The 9,586-nt window shown below is 39.2% G+C and overlaps 1 protein-coding gene across 1 annotated transcript in view; it reads left to right on the top strand.

The window, feature by feature from the left end:
- The window catches only part of FAN1 (FANCD2/FANCI-associated nuclease 1), a gene marked incomplete at its 3' end in the record, with an annotated part of 15,921 nt that extends 7,282 nt beyond the window's left edge, over positions 1 to 8,639 (top strand). The window contains exons 5-11 of the mRNA XM_010142192.1: positions 1 to 39; positions 2,075 to 2,308; positions 2,827 to 2,961; positions 4,047 to 4,155; positions 4,910 to 5,029; positions 7,368 to 7,532; positions 8,471 to 8,639. The exon at positions 1 to 39 is cut by the window's left edge and continues 12 nt beyond it. Of these exons, the coding sequence (XP_010140494.1) occupies positions 1 to 39; positions 2,075 to 2,308; positions 2,827 to 2,961; positions 4,047 to 4,155; positions 4,910 to 5,029; positions 7,368 to 7,532; positions 8,471 to 8,639 (971 nt within the window). The remainder of the gene's footprint in view (positions 40 to 2,074; positions 2,309 to 2,826; positions 2,962 to 4,046; positions 4,156 to 4,909; positions 5,030 to 7,367; positions 7,533 to 8,470) is intronic.
- Positions 8,640 to 9,586: the final 947 nt, after the last annotated feature.

The raw sequence follows: 9,586 nt of genomic DNA, 5'->3' as shown, positions 1-9,586 counted from the left end.
CAGGAGTCAGGCTGGTATTGGGACAGTGATTTTAAAAAGGTAACTCTGTTTAATAGTTAAATTTTGCAGGTGAATGTAAGTTACGCTTCAAAGGACTTAATCTAGATGCCTTTTGAAGAGAAGAGTGCATTTGGTAAACTGGTGAATAAAAAAGGGCAGCATTAAATTTTGATTCACAGTGGGACAAACAGAAGGTCTGACTTTGTACTTCAGCATGGAGCCTCTGTTTTGGCAATGCTTTTAAAGAGAAAAGATTGTTTGCTTGACAAAGTGTTCTCTCTTCCCCGTGATTTTTTTCACTGTGGCTAGCACAGCCTTGTACAGCAGATGCCTTTGACTTCCAGGTGTTCTGGGGTCCAGATCGAGGTTTAAGGTGTCACTATGCCCTAATTGGAGTGATTACAGCATTACCATGTTTGGGCCTGGATCTGTAGCTAGACCATCCATATAAAGTCTAGACTGTAACTAAAGTAATAGCCAGGGTGCTGGTGCTGGGGTACAAGTCAGTTTATAAGTTTATAAGCTTCCTTACGCAGTTACCTCTGCTAGTAACTAATGCCAAAAAGTAACTGATTAATGATGCATATAAACAAAGCTTGCTTGCCTAGCAGTTAGCTTGTCTAGGCTGGAGAACTAGGGTCAGAACGCAGTAATTGTGGAATCCTTTCTGCACGAAATGGAGGATGGGTAGAAAGCTGACAGACATCGGTGACATAATTTGTCTTTCCTGTAGTATTCTTTTTCAAATTAGAGAGATAGAAAGCTTTGTCAAGTTTTGCATAGCTGTGTTTATTGGACAAATATTACCCCCCCTCCAAAATCTGTTGTGTGATTCTCCACAAAATTTCTAGTACTAAAACAGGCCTGGTGCTGGAAGAAGGACTTTAAAATCATCCGTCTGTGAAGAATTACTATTATGTGAATCAGTAAGGTCTTCTTTCCTTTTGTCCACAGCAAGGCCTAATGCTAGCGTAGTGCTGAACTTGCAGAGCTTCACAGGAGGGAGATTTGCATAGTATAGCTAGCTTTAAAGGAGTTTTGTTTGGTCTTTGTTGTTTTCAAAATACAGCAGGAGCTCCAGTGTTTCCCATTCTGTTAAAAATAGCGTTGCACAGTGGTGTCATTGTCTCCAGTAGCACTGCACTTCATTCGGTCCACAGAAAAACAAGTGAAGTGATCATAGCCACATCCATGATTATCGTGTGTTAGAGGATGGTGAGGCTTTGTGATAAGTAAGAATGTTTTAATTTCAGGAGTTGCACTTGTTTCCTCATTCTAATCCAGCTATAAAAAACTTCAGTATGAAAATAGTTTGTATGACTTGAAATTTCATTTTTTCTCATCGATGCTAGATATTTGAACTGCATGACGATGCATGACGCAGAATTTGTATAAATACCTCTAACAGGAACAAAATCGTTCTTGGACTATTGTCTTAAACTATACAAAGGAACTCTAGAAAAAAATCTGTTCGGGAACCTAGGGAAAAAAAGACCTTGGTGCTTGCTTACTCCCTGCTCCAAGAAAAGAGGCTGATGGTTACTTGCTTAGGCACATAAACTTTGTTTTGTGGGAATGTAATGCTCTTTGCTGTAGTTAACAGCTGAAATACTAGCTACCTCATGAGATCAGAGAAAATCCTGCTTTAAATCTGTGCTGTTCTGTAGACAAGTAACATAAATCTTGTTTTGTATGAAAAGGCTGGATGAAGATGTGCTAATGGAGGTACCCCAAAACAAAGGATTTCAAATTGTCATCTGTAAACATTGCCTTAAGAGCAAATCACCTCTTGCTGCTCATTGGTACTGCCTGGCATAGCAACAGGAGTGGCTGCAGTTGATTCCGGTTCTATTCTGCTTGAAGTTTGGCCCGTAGACTTTTTATTAGTTAATGTGTTTCTTTGGCTTTTCATCAGAGGTTACGTGCACTGTATAGTTTCTCAAGCTGCTTCTTTCAAGGAAAATCATTAATTGGCTTGAAAACAAAATTATTCTTGTATTTCATTAAGTATATTTGAATTTTTATAAGTGATGGTAAAAACCATCTGTAATAACAATTTTATGTGTTCTTCCAGGGTGAAGGACCTGGCTGGCAAATCTGTCAGGGTGTGTAAAGGCCCTCGGGCTGTCTTCTCCCGTATTCTGCTGCTATTTTCACTGTCTGAGTCAATGGAGGATGAAGAAGCTGGTAGTGCTGGTCAAGGCCAGCTGTTCACAGTCCTTATGGTAAACATGGGGCGTATGGTATTCCCCAGTTACACTGTAAATAGGAAAACACAGATCTTCCGGGACAGAGAAGATCTTATCAGGTAGGGGGAGAATGGTAGAATGGAAAATCTGTTTATTTCTTGAAAAGCTTTATTGCTGTACTTGTGTAGGCAAATAAGAACTCACCACGTGGAACTCCAGATGTAAATAGGTAGAAGCTCTTTTGCAATGATTTTAAGAGCATTTTTATATCTAGGTAGTGCTTGTAATTCACAGTGGCTAGCATTTTGAACCCAGAGAGCATACTTATTAGGTTCGTGATCCTGTGCTGATGCAAGTTGTTACTTCACTTACTGTGATGGTTATTAGAATGAACTCTGAACAAAACAAAAAATACGTTCTCGAGTTTATAAGTAATTTTAAACTATATATAGACTTTATACTCTACCCTGCTAGCGTAAATTCTGCTGATCCTACAAGATGAAGAATCAAGTTGGCTGCGTGGTTCAGCTTGGAGACTGGAAAGGAGTTTGTAAGATATATTGTATGGAGGAATTGATTTCTTTTAACAGTAATTGATTTTTAGGCCTAATACAGTTATTACGGCTTTTTCCCTTAGGTATGCAACTGCTGCTCATCTGTCCAGTGATATAGCTGCTGCAATGGTAAATGGAAACTGGGAAGAAGCTTATCATCTATACATGTGTGCTAAAGAAACCTGGAATGGACTGAAAAATCACCCCTCTTTGAGGTGGTAAACTGGAAAGCAGCCTAGTTCATAGGAAACTATTAAATGTGTTATCTTGCTTTCGGTACTTTTTCTTTTGAGAGAGGCTTATAGACTAGTGATATTATTTAAGCCTGTTAAATTTAGAAGCTTTAATGTTCTTGAAAGCTTTGAACCTCCTGGTGTTTGTTTAGCTTTTAAGTGATTTTATGAAAAGGCCTTTTTTATAAAACCTCGGGAATTAATTGGTAGGCATGGATAAAGAACTAAAACGTTTCTGTTCTATGTGCCAGTGCAGGAGAACAAAAGCCTCATTTTTTCCTTTGTCGTAGTTTGGTTTTATGGCTTTTAGACAAATGCCAATAAGGATAATTTAAAATTCACTGTGAACAGAAGAATGTTGCAGACGTTACAGGAAAACATACCGAATTACACATCTCTTCAGACTGCCAAGTGGGTATCATTCAGGAAACATTACTAAAGACCTGAGAACTGAAATAACGTGTACTGTTGCTGAAGCGTCCTTCATCAATTTTCTCTTCATTTATTTTGTTTCTGGCTTAATGATACACCGAAAGGTAAAGCCTTGTATTTGGGATTATATTAATTTTCATGGCAACAGAGTTACAATAATAGTCATAGAGCATCATTTGGAGGTCTACTCCATTTCACACTGAAAAGGGTGGAAAAACCTATTTTGATTTCAGTAAGACATGCAAAAGGCTTTGTCTTGAAACATGAGGTGCCTACCCAAAAGATGTTAGTCTTTTATGGTGGGAAATGCCTGTTCTAGGCTTTCTCTTTTGTTCAGCTGTGTTTCTGAAGTTAACCACCTGAATTAGGAGGAGTGAGCAGTAACAAAATGATGTAATAAATTACTGTTTTGCATCTGAGTGTTATAAAACTTAATAACTAATCATTCTACACCTGCTACTTCAGCTAACCTATTTTCGTATCTTTGGGTTGTTGACTTTGTAGCAAGATACTCATTTCAGTTCATATATAGTTGATTTAATTTTTGTAAATGCTTTAGATATAAGTGCTTTTTCTAGAGAATTTTAAGAATTTAGATTGCCATCATTAAATTGATCTGAGCTGCTCTAATTTTTCAGCTATCACAGAGTTTTACCTGAGTATCTGCGACATTTCACCGTTGGCTGGGTGTATACAAGAATCCTTTCTCAAGGTGTTGAAATTTTGCAGAGGCTTCACATGTATGAGGTAAAGTGGTGGAGTGAGTAGAAAACCTGTTTAATGTAGCATTGTACATAAATTCACATTTCTGATGTAGTTGGAAAATGGTGATAATGTTTGCCAGAATTTGCTACAATTCTCTTAACAGGTTACTTTTAAGAAAAAAGAGCCTTTTATTCTTGCTGCTTTAGGAAGTTTTAAATTGTTTTAATTTCTGCTTATACTTTGGAGATTTACCATATGTAATATACCATAAGACTGTTGCTGAGACATTGCTGTTTCATTACCTAAAGGTATCTGTGTTCACTAGATTGGGTTATTGCTTTTAAAAGAGAAAATCTTGGAAGAAGAGTCTTCTGTGAATCCTTGCCTTAGCTGGGATGTTAGCTTTTGGGGCTAACATCTCCAAAGGCCTCTGACTTACTTATTCTGAGTAAGTCACTTACTCTGAAAAAGACTCTGCATCTGCAACAAGGCAACAAGTAATATTCAGGTCTTTTTCATACACAAAAAGCAAGACAGGTAAGACAAAAATATTGTATTTTTGGCAGCTAACCTCTAAGTTTGCATAAAAGTATCGCCCATTCAGGGTTTTTAAAAGATAGATACACTCATGCATCTGAATACATTGGGTGCTAGAGTGAAAATGGGGTGTGAATTGTGCAGAGACAAAGTTTTATCATACCCAGTAATGAGGACAAAAAGTGGCAAGATAATTATATAATAAATCTTCGACTTGGTTTCCTAATTCATTAACTCGAATTGAATCCTGTTGCTGCAGGAAGCGGTGCAGGAGCTGCAAACTCTTCTGTCTCAGGATGTGTACTGTAGTGACAGCAGAGGGCGATGGTGGGATCGCTTAGCCCTGAATTTGCATCAGCACTTGAAAAACACTAAGAAGGTACCTTCACAACTGCGTGCTGGAAACTCTGAAACATTTGTGTGACATTCTTAATATGAGGCAAATAGTTGGGTAGGCTTTCCTAAAAATGCAGATGTGGGTAGGAATACCCATGTCAGGCAACCAGTTTCTCCTGAGAAATTGAATACTGAATGTACACTCATCCTTGGTTGGCCTGTTTTTTTCTGTTGCATAGAAGAACACCATGTGGCATGAAGGATTTTCTGGAGTTATCAGGCAGCAGCTTCCTTGCTGTTCTGCCTTATAAATTTGCCTAATGTGTGAGCAGCAGAGAAATTTATTGCAGTAAACACTTCTGCTTTTGAACTTGAGTCATGATGAGGCCGTATCTGGAATGAAAAAACCAAACATGATTGGAAGGTGTTTGTTAATGTTTTCGAACAAAATATTCAGAGAATTAAGTCCTTGACTAACTGTTGCCAGTGGGAAGAATGTTGTCTTCTATATCTGGACCAGTTTTGGTGCGGGGTTTCTGCTGTAAGGGGTCAAGCAGTAGAGAAACCCATTTCTAATCTGCTACTTGCACAGCTTGGGCAGGTTTATCAGGCTTAAACTATTTCCATGGTCCTACAGGAGAAACCATGATTGACTACCGTTAGACTGGTAGAGAATAACATCAAGGGATTTTAGATAGCCTGTGCAGGCTGTGATCATGCTGGTCTGGTTCTTAGGAATGCAGAGCAGGAGAGAAGAGGTTTTGAGGTAATCTTAGATTTTGCTGAAACTTTACCCTCTTCCCTTCGAGTAGGACACACACACCAGTAGGGTGTGTTTGTACAAGCAAAACTCATTTATTTGTGCGTGGGTAAACTCGCCAGTCTCAAGCCTGAACAATGCAGTTCAGGCTTTTAGATGCTCTGTGTACGTGGTGAGCAGTCTCTGAGTTTCCTAAGTGATTAGCTGGCATGTAGCCAAATGAGGGAAAAATCATCATGCAGGAATGACAGGGGTTTTGTGCAAGGATTATTGTAAATCTCTGTAGAACTTTCTGGTCCCTCTGGAGAGAGAGAGATGTGGCAGAATATAAAGGAACCAGAGAAAACTGCAAGCTGCAGTAGAGATGGCACCTTTGAATTCCTTGTAGCCGGCACCAGCTCTTCACAGACTTTCTTCTCAAGAGCTACAAGGCATAGAATCCACTGACTAACTCATTTTAGGGCTCGGTTGCAGTTCCTTGGATTTTCTGTGCAAGAAACAGCAGGGAGTAGTTACATCAGCTGCGGGTCTGAGAATTTATAAGTACAGGACATTATGTCCCATTTTTCCTGTCTGCTACATACAAAGGAGAAATATTGTCAGTGATTGAAAATTAAACTCTGTAGGACTGCTTACGTCACAGCGAAGTATGGGCAGACCGTAAATCAACTTTTTAACTAAAAGACAAAGAAGACCAATCTAATTAAACACATCTAAGATACCTGACTAATTTGGCAATGAAAATAGAGATTTTAAAAAGTTTTAAGTCCAGGAACAGTAGCAGTTGTAGAGTTATTTAAAATAAGCAGAGAATGACTTTTTCCTTGGTGTTGCTTCCTTGCCTCACTAAGGCTGTTGAGAATTGGGATTAAAATGCTCGTATTTTGTGTTGCATTTTAATTCCCTGTTGAAAGGAAATAGTTACTGTAGGCTTTCAAGCATCTGTGGTTGTCTCTTCTGTATCTTACACCTCCATATCAAGCTTTTTCCAGACCAGGAACTAGAAGTTGTACAAAGGAAGAGTTACTCTCAGTTCCTCGTTTATAAATCAGGACAAAGTGCCTTCCTCAGGTCACAGAAAGTGATTATGTCAGGGCCACGATCTGAATTAATTTTTGGAGCCCATATTTAACGCTGGATGCTCTTCAGTGCAGTAGCACATTGGTCTAGAATTTGTTTTGTATGTATATTCTTGCACAACTGATCTGGTCCTTCTATTTCCATATTGCACTGTGACAAAACTGGCTTAAAAATATTAAACTGATGTACCTTAGAACCAACTGCTTTTTCTGGTCACTTACGTAGAATTTACAAGTCCTTAATGTTACATTGATCGGTACAAATGGAGAGTAATTTCTTTTACTGTGCTAGTGAAAATTTGAATCCAGAGGCCACTAGTGCAATATATTACTAGTAATATTAGAAAAAAAATGTTACTAGTAATATGTTACTAGTTAGAGCTTCAGTACATAAGTAAGAGAAGTGTCCCTGTCTTAATACGCTGGTTTTTACATTTACGTTTTTGTGCTCCTTCAATCAGTTGGTCTTTTGGTCTTAGTAAGAACAGACGGATGTACATAGGTGTTTCTAAATTACTGCTTGTTGCTGTGCTCTTTGCTAGGCCATTGGCTGCATTAGAAAAGGGCTGGCAGACCCATTTGTACGTACCGGGCATCGTCTCTCTCTCTACCAACGGGCCCTACGAATCAGAGACTCGCCCAGCTGCAAGCAGTTCCGATGCCTGTTTCATGATCTGCCAGTCATAACTGTGGAGGATGTGACACATGTAAGTAAAGGTGCTGGTGGTTTCTGAGAAACTCATGACGTCTTTTTTCTTCTGACAAGAAAAAAATGATCTGGGAGACTCACATAGCATGCACCATTTGTGCTGCAGGAAAAGGAATACAAATGTGTTGCCAATCCAAGAGCTTCTTGTAAACAAACATTCCACCTTGTTTAACAAATGGTCACCTTCTCAGCTGGAGTTAGTCAGCTGTACACTGGTTTTGTTCGCATCGCTTCACTGAATATCTGTTGAGTCTGATCGGCTATAAACCACTAATTTAGCAGCAACACCCTCAGAACCTTTCTGAGTCCGATCACGTCAGCGCATTGCCTCTGGTGTCTTCAGGCTGAGCATCCTCTGTGTCAGGAACAGTAACCTTAGCGTGCTGTCAGCAGCAGAGTAATGGCTGGGAAAATGCAGGGGGCTCTAGGTACCCTGTGGGAGCTGTGTGCTGTGCCAATAGGCAATGTGATGAGCTTGCCTCATATTGGAATTGATTTTTTTTTTTTTTACCTCATTCTTTTCCCTACCATTGAAAAGATAATTGTATCTGGGCAGAGTCCGAGCAGAGCCTCGCGCTCTCTCTCAGCCTTGTCACCACTTACTTACCTCCCTACAGCCCTTTTTCGTAGAATCAGTCTCCTCAGTCATCTGTATTCTTCCTTGCTGGTCCTGCATGTAGAAAGACTACATTCCCCTCTGCTCAGCATTTGTGCTAGACTCTTTTTTTCTGAAAAGTTTGCCAGTTTATAAAGTCTAAACATTTCAAGGGAATGGCAAGTTAAATTTTACTCAGCTGATTTTTGGAAACATGTAGTTCTGATTTTAAGAAAACTGTAAAAGAGGAATGTGTGTTTCAGGAGAGATTCAGATACCGATGTTAAAGCTTTATAAATGTGATGATGCTGGAAAGTAACTGGTTCTTTTAATATGTTCAGGTTACAATCAAGGGCAAGATGTGTCCTCAGATGGGAATGGGAAAATCTGTATTTCTAATGGAGAATATTGGTGATGAAGAAGGAGGTGAAGCCTTCAGTGTATCCACAGTCATGTGCTCAGTTGAGGAGCTGGCATTAACTCACTACAGGCAGAATGGTTTTGATCAGGGTAACAGTAACTTTTTTTTTTTGTACAGTAAAATAACAGTGGGAATAAAGAACCAATTTACTAAGCAGTTCAGTTAATAGAGCAGGCTTAGCTGACTTCATTAGAGAGATTCTTAGTCTGAATCTGTTTCCTTCCCAAATGGCTCTGACTGATAGATAATTTCTGTATCAAAATGCTCTAATACATATTTTCCAAGTCCCCACTGGATTCGCCACTCCCGATCACTCACCATCGGTCGTCTTGGCTCAGTGGCTCAGTTCCCAGTCCAGCGTTGCACAGACACACACACACACGTGTGAACTTGCACACACATGCACACATGCTTTCACATGCTCTCCCTCTCTCTCTCTGGAAAATGTAAGATATAGTGTGCACATATAGTACATACATGCAATACTATGTATTATACATAATATAGTAACATATAGCATATATTTTATTATCTATATGTATTATGTGTGACATTACGTGTAATATTCTATTATACTGATAGAATAATAACATAGACCACAGTGCGGCTGTGGTTGGCAGGAAGCTCTGGAGGTCACCATGTCCAACCTTCCTGCTCGAGCAGGGCCACCAGTTGCTTTTCAGTGTTCCCAAGGATGGTGACTCCACAATGTCTCTGGGCAACCTGTGCCAGCGCTTTGTCACTCTCACCATGAAAAAGTGTTTCCTGATGTTCAAAGACCTCTAAATATGTTCATACATATATGTGTCTCCCTGTGCTCACATATGTATATCAGTTCATACACGTGTTCATTGTGTGAACATCTACACATTTATGTTCATGCATGTGTGATCATGGACATGTATGAACATATATATATACACACACGCACACGTGAGCACAGGTATGAGGAAAAAATTACATATATATATATGAAAAAAATATATAAAAACGAATATAAGGAGCCACTTTTTTAATTATGAGGGGGACTGAGCGC

The sequence above is a fragment of the Buceros rhinoceros genome, unplaced genomic scaffold (assembly GCF_000710305.1).
Source record: "Buceros rhinoceros silvestris isolate BGI_N320 unplaced genomic scaffold, ASM71030v1 scaffold45088, whole genome shotgun sequence".
NCBI lineage: Eukaryota > Metazoa > Chordata > Aves > Bucerotiformes > Bucerotidae > Buceros > Buceros rhinoceros.
The sequence above is the reverse complement of the archived record's forward strand: the minus strand, read 5'-3'. Positions and strand labels throughout refer to the sequence as shown.